At 50.0% G+C, this 12,053-nt stretch overlaps 1 protein-coding gene across 2 annotated transcripts in view; it reads left to right on the forward strand.

Moving 5' to 3' along the window:
• Positions 1 to 12,053, forward strand: part of IPO13 (importin 13) — a 59,759-nt gene that overhangs the window by 16,849 nt on the left and 30,857 nt on the right. For both annotated transcript variants that reach the window (XM_045027008.1, XM_045027007.1), the window contains exon 3: positions 8,289 to 8,429. In XM_045027008.1, the coding sequence (XP_044882943.1) occupies positions 8,289 to 8,429 (141 nt within the window). The remainder of the gene's footprint in view (positions 1 to 8,288; positions 8,430 to 12,053) is intronic.

Below are 12,053 nucleotides of genomic sequence, written 5' to 3' on the forward strand. Positions count from 1 at the left end.
CTGTGGGCAGATCGCGATGCGACAGCAGTAAATGTAAAATGGGGAGGTGTTAGTGCTGCTAATACAGCACCTCATGCCGTCAGTCAGCAGACAAACATCATTCTGTTTGAGCTGTGCATCGTGGGGAGGTAGGTCAGTGTTATCCCTGCTTTGTGGATAAGGGAGCTGAAGTGCTGAGGGCGTGATGTGACCACGGTGACAGTAGCGAAGGACCCATCCCATCAGGACGTGCCAAGGTGGCAGGTCCCAACATTGGGGCTGGATGGTGGGAGTCCACTCCCCTTCTCTCCACCTGCTCTTTCCATCTGTCTGGCCTGCCAGGATGCATGAACCTGGGGCCTGAGTGCTCCTCCTTGGTGATGGCGGGTGTTGGGTCTGAGCTACTGCTGCTGACACCATAGCAGGTGCTCTCTCCGTAGGCTGTAGGTCTGTGGACTGTTGACGGTACCCTCGGTGCATTACCGTTTGTCTCAATCCAGCAACCAGTTTCCTCTGCTCACTTTAAGCTGCTGTCCTGCCCCTCCCCCTCCTCCTGTCCTGGTTCTTTTGTCATGCTGGTCGCTCTTGTGGCCCGAGGGCACTGAGATCTATCAGCTTCCTGCCCGGGATTCACAGCCACCTCCCTGCTGCCCAGAGCAGGCTAGTGGATGTCTGCTCCTTTGGGGTATGCCTATGCTGCAGTTAGGCACCTGCGGCTGGCCTGTGCCAGCAGCCTTGGGCTAAGGGGATGTTTAATCGTGGTGTAGACATTCGGGCTTGTCTGGAACCCTCCCACCTCACAGGGTCCTAGAGCCCAGGCTCCAGTCTGAGCTCAAACATCTACATGGCAATTAAACAGCCCCTTAACCTGAGCCCCCCGAGCCTGAGTCAGCTGGCAGGGGCCAGCAGTGGGTGGGTGTTTGCAGCCTAGACATAACCAATGTGTCCCTCACCCCCATCGTTTGTTCTGTGGGACACCAACCAGCCATCCCTGTCATCTGTCTCACCTGCAGGAACATCTACCTGCTGGTTAGGTGTGACTCCCCACTGCCTTCCTCTCTGTCTCTAGCTTTGGCAACATAGGAGAGACCTGAGGTTCCCTAGAACGGACTCCATTGGCTTTGGGAGGGGACAGGGTGTGTCTGGATGCGGGTATCCGACAGTATCCTGGGGCCAAACAGTGTTTCCTCTTGTAACTCCTCCTTCACTGCATCCCCGGGCTCCTTGCGGCACTCTGAGCCGGCAGAGTCACCACGAGCAGCAGGCACACGGTGCTGGTCCACCCGGGCTCTGCCCCACTTGTTTCTTCTTCCTGGATGCGCTCAGCCCCACCCACTCCTGTCTGTGCCGCTCAGCGGTGAGAGGAGCCGCAGCCCATCCAGTTCTCCCAAAAGCCTCCAGGGAGTCTCCTGACCTTTTTGTCTGTCTGGCTCTTTCCACATCCATCTCTGAGGTTCCTGCTGCTGCTCAGCCTCATTCCTCCCTGCTCTTTGTTCTTGCAGGTGCCCAGCCCTGGCGCCTGTGCTGCTTGTGCACCCTCCCTGCCTCCCATCTTGGAGCTGCAGGCAGAGACCATCCTTAGTGTTCCTCCACTGACCTGGACCTTGCTCGAGTGACAGACTCCACACAGTGAGTCACTCACCTCCCCAAGGAGGGCTGGTTCTGGCCTCCTGGGAAGTAGGAACTCTGAAAAAGATTTGGGGGTCGTGGTGGACAATCTACTCCTGGGGGAATTCTACAGCACTGTGCATGCACAGAATTTATGTCCCCCACAGATTTCTTTGCTTCCCTGAAGAAAAATTACTTTTTGATGGGGAAGCAAAGGGAAGTCACAAGAGCAGTCATGTGACCTTTCCCAGCAGTATGTTTCGGGTGCCCATGGCAGCCGGCAGAGAGAGAAATCACTGTAGGGCAGGGGGAGAGACTGGGGAAGACCTGGCTGGTGGCTCCTATCCTGCGCCAGGCTCAGCTGCTAGTCCTGGCTGGGCTGGGGTGCACAGAAGTTCCTATTCCCTGGCATGGCGTCCAGGGCAGATCCACCCCCCAGATTTCCCCCACAGCTGTAGGAAGCTCTGCAAACTCCCCCACCCCCCGGCTTTCTGCACCTATCACTCGTCAGCTGCAGGGGAAGGGGGGATCACTGTACGGAGACCTGCTCTCCCATCCGACCAACAGCCGTGCATCCAGATCCCCTCATACGCAGACCCTCCTGCGGTGCCTCACACCCCCTTCACAGGGGGCCTCATTCCCCCTGGACCTAGACCACTCCGATGAGCCACCGGCACCTGGATCCCCACCCCGCCAAGCTCCAACCAGCTGCATCTAGATTGCCATGCTCCCCCCCACACCCAGACCCCGCCTGCTGAGCTCTATCCCTCCACACACCCAGCCCCCCCTGCAGAATGCTCTCAACCCACACCTGGATCCCTCAGTACTTGCTGGACTGAGCCTGCCTGCCCACACCTGGTGCACACTGGGGTGTTTCTGGGGCAGGCCCAGTCCTCGCACTGTCTGGGTTGGGTGCAGCCTCAGCACTGAGTCCGTGTCCTGGGGGGCACTGCAGGGTGATCTCCCACCTCGGTGCAGCCAGTGGCCTGTGCTCGCCAGTGCCATGCTGGAGCCGCCACATTTATTTGACAAATAACATTAGCAGAATTTTAAAATATTGTGTGTGTGTGTGTGTGCATGCGCGTGTGTAGAATTTTTAATTGTTTGGCGCGGAATGCCCTCAGGAGTAACAATCAGCGGAACATGAACTTCCAGTTCTCGACCTGTGATCACAATGGGCCTTTCTGGCTTTGGAATCTGTGACTTTATTAATCTATTTCTACTCTTCCTTCTCTGTCCCCTGACCACTCCCTCTCTCCCACGTTTCAATGGCCTTCAGAGGCACTCCTCCCCTCCCATCTCCCTCTGCTTGGGTCCTCGGAGCCCCTCCCATCCCTTCCCTCCTCAGCCTGCTTCACTGAGATAATCTATGACCAGACGACCCTTTGAAGTTCATTTTTAATTCTGATAACGGGCTGTCAGCATGGAGCTAATCTGATGGGATCTCCCTTTGGCTCAGGCTATGGGATCGGCATGGAATGCAGCTTGTCACTGGGCAAGGAGAATCTCCCAGCCGTGTTCTCCTGGAGTCTGGAGCATTGACAGGGCAAGTGGAGTCAGCCGTGTCCCTCACCCTCCCACTAGCAGTGGTCCCAGAGAGGAAAGCAGTGCTGTGTGGGCTGACCTGATAAGGGACTTCGTTAGAAACTGCTGGGCTCTAGCGTCTCTGCACAGACTGGTGGAGCCTTGGGAACTGCAGGCAGTGCCTGCATAGACTTAGGGAGATGCAGAGAGAGACTGTCTGAACTGGTGCCAATAAGAAGGCTGGGGTGGGGGCTATCTCCAGCGGCTGGAGAAAGGGATGGAACTGGGTCTCTCCGTCTGCCTAGCCCCTTCTATCGGCCGGGGGGATATTACTTAGGTTTTTGGTCTCTTTCTGCTAGTAGAATGACACATCACCACTTCACACTAGCATGTGGGGAGATGGGAGCCAGGAGGTAAGGCTCGCCATTTGAAATGGGCAGTTCCTGTCTCCTGAGAAGGTGCTGGGTGGATCACATGGTGTCCTTGTTTGCTGTTCTTGGTCTATCCTCTCCAGTAACCAGACTACTGGATTCCCATCCCAGAAGAGGAAGCATCTCTAGGAGAGCAGGCCCAGAGCTTCCCCTGGTGGAGTACACACAGATTCTTTGATCAGAAGTCTCTTAGCTCTGCTGCTGGATTGCTGGTCAGGGAAGATCAGATTGGCTGAAGAATGAGGGACATTCTTCCTCTCCTGGTGGTTAGATGGAGGATCTGTCCACAGTTTGATTGCACTGGAATTTGATTGCAGGGCTCAGTAGAGAGCTGCCTCCTTTATACTGAGGCTCTTCCACCAGGTCATTCAGGGCAACAAAATCCATCTTCTCTGCCACAGAATCCTAATGTGTCTCACTTTGGGGTGGCCAGCTCTCTGCCTGTCGTTACACATTCTCAGTGCTAGTCGCTTAGTGCGGATTCCCCAGGCCCATTCTGTCCTGGGTTTTCCCATATGGTAAAGGCACAAGCCCCTGTTTTATTTTCATAGGTCCCAAGGCCAGAATGGAGCGTTATGATCATCTAGTCTGACCTGTACAACACAGGCCAGAGAGCTGCCCCCAAATAATTCCTAGAGCAGAGCTTCTAGAAGAACATCCAGTCGTGATTTTAAAATTGCCAGTGATGGTGAATCCACCACGACGCTCGGTAGATTGCTCCAGTGGTTAACTATCTCCCTGTCAAAACTTACGCCTTATTTCCAGTCTGAATGTGTCTAGCTTCAACTTCCAGCCACTAGATGGTGTTAGACCTTCCTCTGCTAGCCTGGAGATCCCATTTGTAACTATTTGTTCCCCATGTAGATATTTACTCAGAGAGCTCAATCTATTTAGCTTAATAAAGAAGGTTATGGGGTGATGATTACAGTCTGTCGGTAGAAGGCAGGTTTTCTCATCCTTTAATCATTTTCTTGGCTCTTCCCTGAACCCTCTCCAATTATCAACATCCTTCTTGAATTACGGCCACCAAAACTGGACACAGGATTCTAGCAGCAGTCGCACCCAGTGCCACAGACAGAAGTAAATTTACCTCTCTGCTCCTACTCAAGGTTCCCATTTATGCACCCCAGGATCCTATGAGCTCTTTTGGCCACAGCATCCCACTGCAAGCTCGTGTTCAGTTCATTATCCACCATGGCTCCCCAGTCTTTTTCAGAGTCACTGCTGCCCAAGACAGAGACCCAATCCTGCAAGTGGGGCCTGCGTTGTTTGTTCCTAGATGTGTACATTTACACACAGCTGTATTTAAACGCTGCATTGTTTGTTTGTACCCACCTTACCAAGCAATCCGGATTGCTCCATATCTGTGACCTGTTCTCTTCATTATGTATGGCTCCCCCAATAGTTATGTGATTTGCTAACTTTTTCAGTGATGATTTTGTTTTCTTCCAGCTCATTGATTCAAATAAATTAAATAGTGAAGGGCCAACACCCGGCCTTGCGGGATCCCACCAGAAACACCCACGCGATGGTTCCCCTTTTGCAGTTACATTTTGAGATCTATCAGCCAGCTTTTAATCCATTTGATATGTGCCATATTAATTTTATGTCTTTCTATCCTTGTCCCTGAGATCTCCACACCAGTGTGGTTTGAGGAGACCATGTTGTTGATTCTGGGTTCTGGGAGGTCTCTTCTTGGTCTTCAGGGTAAAGGCTGCTTTTGAATCAAGTGAAGCCCTCAGCCCAGCCCTGCCAGCTCCATGGGCTTGTAAAGAGTCTTTCAGCGTTTTAAAGACTTGGCAGAGTCATGTCTCTGAAATAGGATAGGATCTGTGGGGGAAGCACCCCCACTCTTCATCCTGCCCTTGGAGCCTTCACTTGGAAGGTCCTGACTCCTCGGCCACAAAATCTCAGCCTTCACGTACATCATCATTCTTTCCATTTCCTTCTCTTCCGGAAGAGATAATAAAAATGCCCCCAGTGAGCACTCTGCACTGGTCCTAGGCAGTACTTCACTCGCCATGCCTCGTTCATTGGCAGTGGCACTCTCAGGTAAGGGCCAGGGGGTGCTGGACACTGCGTGCAGCTTGTGTGTCTGCACGTTCTCTACCGCTGAGTGAGGGCGGAACAGCTGCATCTCCAGATAATATGCCTCATATTAGCCTCCAGCACAGCCTCTCTCTGGGGGCCATCAGCTGCTCTTCTCTGTCACTTCTCGCTTGTCGCCATGGTTATAATCACTTACTGGCAGCCCTGAGTAGATTGACGTGTGTGGAATTGCTGCACGTTGTTCTGGAATGCTGCTGTGCGGGGGCCTGGGCATGGGAGATGGGCACGCACGCAGTAGCTGATCCAGGGAAAAGGGGGCCAGCTTGGCAAGAGCCCTCCACGGTTGGCTTGGGGAAGGGAAGGATGCGACAGGGAGCATGCAGTGCCTTCTCTGTCATAAAGGACCACTGCACTGCGCACGCAGGGATGCCTGCTCAGAGAGGCTCTGTTAGCGCCGGATGCGGGGTGTCCGTAATTCATGTGTGGCAGGCACTTCCCAGGTGCTGTGACCTCCCTGATGTCGCTTGTGTAATCTGGATAATGTTTCTCCCAGGGAAACGTCACTCACTCCCCTACTTGGGGGTGCTGGTACAAACAGTGTCCATGTGGAGTGGGGCCTGAGTGCTGGACTCTCGGTGGGAGCTGCCGCTGTGGTTCGCCTTGGTGCAGGTGCAGCAAGTGTGTCTCTCCCACACTCAGCGTGGTGTGTAATGGTGATGGAGGTGCTGGGTGGGCATGGTGCCAGGGGACTTCCTCCCCTGCTTCAGGGCACTGTGCCTAGGCTTGGGTGTTCGGCTCACTTGGAGCTATCAGGTGGCCCAGAAAGTACCTTCCCGCTCCCCGGAGCTCCCCACTGAGCAGGGCTGGGGAGTCAGCAACCAAGGGACAAGGCTCTCCTTGACGTAATCGATGGATTTGTTTGAACGCTGACTGGTGTGATGCTGCTGCAAGGCAGGCCCCTGCGCGTGAGCTGCCTGATCCTCTGCACAGGACCAGTGTATGGTAGCTGTGCTCTCCCCAGAGCTGCTGCCAGCCCACCCTGCCTGGAGAGGGCAGGAGCATGGCAGAGTGGTCCATGGCTCCTTTATGCACACAGAGTCTGGAGGTGAGGACGACTAATCTCCCCTCCACACCCGTTCTTCTGGAGCCACAGCTCCCATGGCTCCTGCCCAGGGCAGCACAAGCTGCTGGAGAATTGTTGGGGAGCCTAGAGGTGACAGAGGGCCGGGGACTACCCCCACAGGCCTGTTCTGTATCGATGCTGGTTCTGGGCCCCTCTCTCTGCTGCAGGGGTTAAGCTGTGGGAATGGTCCTGGAGGGCCTTGGCTCCCCCATGGACTTCCTCCTCAAGCCCATCTCCTGCTGATGGGAAGAGAGCATCCCTCTGGGGATGAGGAGCTACCAATGGCTCGTTTGAGCCGAGAAGAACACAAGAATGGCCATACTGGGTCAGACCAAAGGTCCATCTAGCCCACTATCCTGTCTGCTGACAGTGGCGAGTGCCAGGTGCCCCAGAGGGAATGAACAGACCAGGTAATCATCAAGTGATCCATCCCCTGTTGCCCATTCCCAGCATCTGGCAAACAGAGGCTAGAGACAACATCCCTGCCCATCCTGGCTAATAGCCATTGATGGACTCATCCTCCATGAATGTATCTAGCCCTTTTATGAACCTTGTTATAGTCTTGGACTTCACAACATCCTCTGGCAAAGAGTTCCACAGGTGCGTTGTGTGAAAAAGTATTTCCTTTTGTTTGTTTTAAACCTGCTGCCTATTAATTTCATTTGGCTTCCCCTAGTTCTTGTGTTATGAGGAGTAAATAACACTTCCTTATTCGCTTTCTCCACATCAGTCATGATTTTATAGACCTCTATCATATCCCCCCTTAGTCGTCTCTTTTCCAAGCTGAAAAGTCCCAGTCTGATTAATCTCTCCTCATATGGCAGCCATTCCATAATCATTTTTGTTGCTCTTTTCTGAACCTTTTCCAAGTCCAATAGATCTTTTTTTTGAGATGGGGCAACCACATCTGCACAGAGTATTCAAAATGTAGGCGTACCATGGATTTATATAGAGGCAATATATTTTCTGTGTATTATCTATCCCTTTTTTAATGATTCCCAACGTTCTATTCACTTTTGACTGCCGCTGCATATTGAGTGGATATTTTCAGATAATTATTCACAATGACTCCAAGATCTTTCTTGAGTGGTAACAGCTAATTTAGACCCCATCATTTTGTATGTATAGGTGAGATTAAGTTTTCCAATGTGCATTACTTTGCATTTATCAATATTGAATTTCATCTGCCATTTTGTTACCCAGTCACCCAGTTTAGTAGCTCTTCGCAGTCTGCTCTGGACTTAACTATCTTGAGTAGTTTTGTATCATCTGCAAATTTTGCCACCTCGGTGTTTACCCCTTTTTCCAGATGATTTAGGAATATGTTGAATAGGACTGGGCCCAGTACAGACCCCCTGGGGGACACTACTATTTACCTCTCTCTCCATTCTGAAAACTGAACGTTTATTCCTACCCTTTGTTTCCTATCTTTTAACCAATTACTTTTAACCAGAGACTTGGCCGTGTGATGGGAGGGAGGGAGGGAAGGAGAGACCATCTCCTGGCAGGGGACAGGGCCTGTGGGGTGGGTGAATGTCTCCTTGTACCTGATGCAGGCTCTCTTCTGCTGGCAGGTACGTGAACACTCTACTGAAGCTCATTCCCCCCGTGCTGGGCCTCCAGGAGCAGCTGCGCCAGGCTGTCCAGGGTGGAGACATGGAGACGTCTCATGGGATCTGCCGTATTGCCGTGGCCCTGGGAGAGAACCATTCCCGGTGAGTTCCGGATCTAAGGGCTTGGTGCTGCCCTGGAAGCGCCCATGCTCTTGTGGAGGGGGAATGTCCGCTTGGGCTGATGCCATGATGCCCCCTGGGGTTAGGGGAGGAGGTACTTGCTCTCTACTGCGCCCCTCCTCGTCGCTGTGGCTGGGCAAATCTGCATGGTGCTGTGTCAGATTTCCTGGGAGGCGAAGGTGAAGGGCGAACGTCGCCTTCATATGCTGAGCTGAACGGGCCATCCCCTGAGATCAGTCTGCTGGCAGGACTACCAAACATGCTGACATGCTGCTCCTCCCACCTCACCTCTGAGTGCGTATGGAGGAGCCCATGGGACCTGTCGTCCTCCCCATCCCCTCTTGGGGCAGCCTGCTGCACTGGTGAGCATACCTGGGCCTGCACCTTACCCCGCGGGGCCTCTTCACTAGAAGGGAATTTTAAGGGGGACTGAGTCCGGACTAGCCAGCTGCACCAGCACAGCCTCACCTCAGAGATTGCACCCAGCCACAGTGGCATATCCGTGCTCTTGGTGGGGCTTGGCCTTGCACTGGCCCCTTATTAGCGCAGGGGCCTGTTGTATTCATTTAGATGGAATAGATGGGCCCCAAAAGCCAAAGATGCTAACTAGGGCTGTCAAGCGCATAAAAAAAATTAATCACAATTAATTGCGCAACTAAAAACATGAATCGCGCGATAACAATAATAGAATATAATTTAAATATTTTTGGATGTTTTCTACATTTTCAAATCTATTGATTTCAATTACAATACAGAATAAAAACTGTACAGTGCTCACTTTATATTTATTACAAATATTTTCACTGTAAAAAACAAAAGAAATAGTATATTTCAGTTCACCTAGTACAAGTACTGTAGTGCAATCTTTATTATGAAAGTTGAACATACAAATATAAAATTGTGTACAAAAAACTGCATTAAAAAATAAAACAATGTAAAACTTTAGAACCTACAAGTCTACTCAGTCCTACTTCAGCCAATTACTCAGACAAACAAGTTTGGTTACAAATGCAGGAGATAATGCTGTCCACGTCTTGTTTATAATGTCACCTGAAAGTGAGAACGGACGTTCGCATGGCACTGTTGTAGCCGGCATCGCAAGATATTTATGTGCCAGATGCGCTAAAGATTCATATGTCCCTTCATGCTTGAACCACCATTCCAGAAGACATGTGTCCATGCTGATGACAGGTTCTGCTCCATCACGATCCAAAGCAGAGCGGACCGATGCATGTTCGTTTTCATCATCTGAGTCAGATGCCAGCAGCAGAAGGTTGATTTTCTTTTTTGGTGGTTTGGGTTCTGTAGTTTCCTCATCAGAGTGTTGCTCTTTTAAGACTTCGGAAAGCAAGCTCCACACCTCGTCTCTCAGATTTTGGGTGGCACTTCAGATTCTTAAACCCTGGGTCGAGTGCTGTAGCTATTTTTAGAAATCTCACATTGGTCCCTTCTTTGCGTTTACTCAAATCTGCTGTAAAAGTGTTCTTAAAATGAACAGCATGTGCTGGGTCATCATCTGAAACTGCTATAACATGAAATATATGTCAGAATGTGGGTGAAACAGAACAGGAGATGTACAATTCTCCCCCAAGGAGTTCAGTCACAAATTTAACACATTATTTTAACAAGCATCATCAGCATGGAAGCATGTCCTCTGGAATGGTGGCTGAAACATGAAGGGGCATATGAATGTTTAGCATATCTGGCACGTAAATACCTTGCAATGCCGGCTACAAAAGTGCCATGCGAATGTCTGTTCTCACTTTCTGGTGACATTGTAAATAAGAAGCGGACAGCATTATCTCCAGTAAATGTAAACAAACTTGTTTGTCTTAGCGATTGACTGAATAAGAAGTAGGACTGAGTGGACTTGTAGGCTCTAAAGTTTTACATTTTGTTTTTGGGTGCAGTTATGTAAAAATAAAAACCTACGTTTGTAAGTTGCATTTTCATGATAAAGCAATTGTACTACAGTACTTGTATGAGGTGAATTGAAAAATACTGTTTCTTTTGTTTATAATTTTAAGGTGTAAATATTTGTAATAAAAAAGTAATAATATAAAGTGAGCACTGTATACTTTGTATTCTGTGTTGTAATAGAAATCAATGTATTTGAAAATTTAGAAAAACATCCAAAAATATTTAATAAATTTCAATTGGTAGTCTATTGTTTAACAGTGCGATTAATCACGATTAATTTTTTAAATCACAGTTTAAAAAAATTTTAGTTAATTGCGTGAGTTAACTGTGATTAAACGACAGCCCTAGTGTTAACATGACCCTGAAACTGTCCAGTGTTAAACAAGGGTCAGGGTTTGCTATCCAGAGACCTCGGACTGCTCCGTCCCAAGGCAAAGACACCAGGAACAACCCTTCAACTTTTCATTAAAGATACAGGAAAAGAAGGAAATCCAGTTGAGGCCTTTGAAATGTGAAGTATTTAGTCAGGTTTTCATTGTAACAACATCCCTTGTTTTAGAAGGACCCCGCCCCTCACTCGACAGGCTGGTAGATGGTGTCAGAGATGGGAGTAATTGGCCTTTTGGGGTTAGTGGAGCTGGGCTGGAGCTGGTGCTGTTGAACTTTGAGCCTGTTTGCTAGAAGATGAAACCAGACAAACACACATGGAAGGGGGAGAGAAAAGAGCAGCAGAGATAGAGGCTGCAGCTGCTGTCTATGATATTGACTCTTGCATCCTCACTGCTGGAGAAACACAGGCCCGGCCCACAGTTCAGCATGGATTCACCAAGGGCAAGTCATGCCTGACTAACCTAATTGCCTTCTGTGAGGAGATAACTGGCTCGGTGGATGAGGGGAAAGCAGTGGATGTGTTTTCCTTGACTTTAGCAAAGCTTTTGATATGGTCTCCCACAGTATTCTTGCCAGCAAGTTAAAGTAGTATGGGCTGGACGATTGGACTATACGGTGGATAGAAAACTGGTTAGATCGTCAAGTTCAACGGGTAGTGATCAATGGCTCCATGTCTAGTTAGCAGCCGGTTTCAAGTGGAGTGCCCCAAGGGTCGGTCCTGGGGCCGGTTTTGTTCAATAACTTCATTAATGATCCGGAGGATGGCGTGGACTGCACCCTCAGCAGATGACGCTGTGACGGGTTGGATCACAGAAACCCTCTTGGGAGCTGCCAGCTGATGTGCCAAGACTACTTCTGCCCTTGCTTTCCTGCCCTGTCAGCTCAGGACTAAAGTTCCCTGCCTGGTTTGAGCCAGACTCGCTAGCCTGCTGCAAACCCAGACCCAGGTCTGAACCAGTCCCCTAACAGCTGTAGGCTTACCTGAAAGCAGCTCACAGAAGTGTTCTTGTCTTTAACACTCAGATGCCCAACTCCCAGTGGGGTCTAAACCCAAATAAATCCATTTTACCCTGTATAAAGCTTATGCAGGGTAAACTCATCAATTGTTCGCCCTCTATAACACTGATAGAGAGAGATGCACGGCTGTTTGCCCACACACATACTCTGAGTTAGTTAATAAGTAAAAAGTGATTTTATTAAATACAGAAAGTAGGATTTAAGTGGTTTCAGATTGTAACAGACAGAACAAAGTAAGTCACCAAGCAAAATAAAACACAAATCTATGTCTAATCAAAC

The sequence above is a fragment of the Mauremys mutica genome, chromosome 8, assembly GCF_020497125.1.
Source record: "Mauremys mutica isolate MM-2020 ecotype Southern chromosome 8, ASM2049712v1, whole genome shotgun sequence".
Classification (NCBI taxonomy): Eukaryota; Metazoa; Chordata; order Testudines; family Geoemydidae; genus Mauremys; species Mauremys mutica.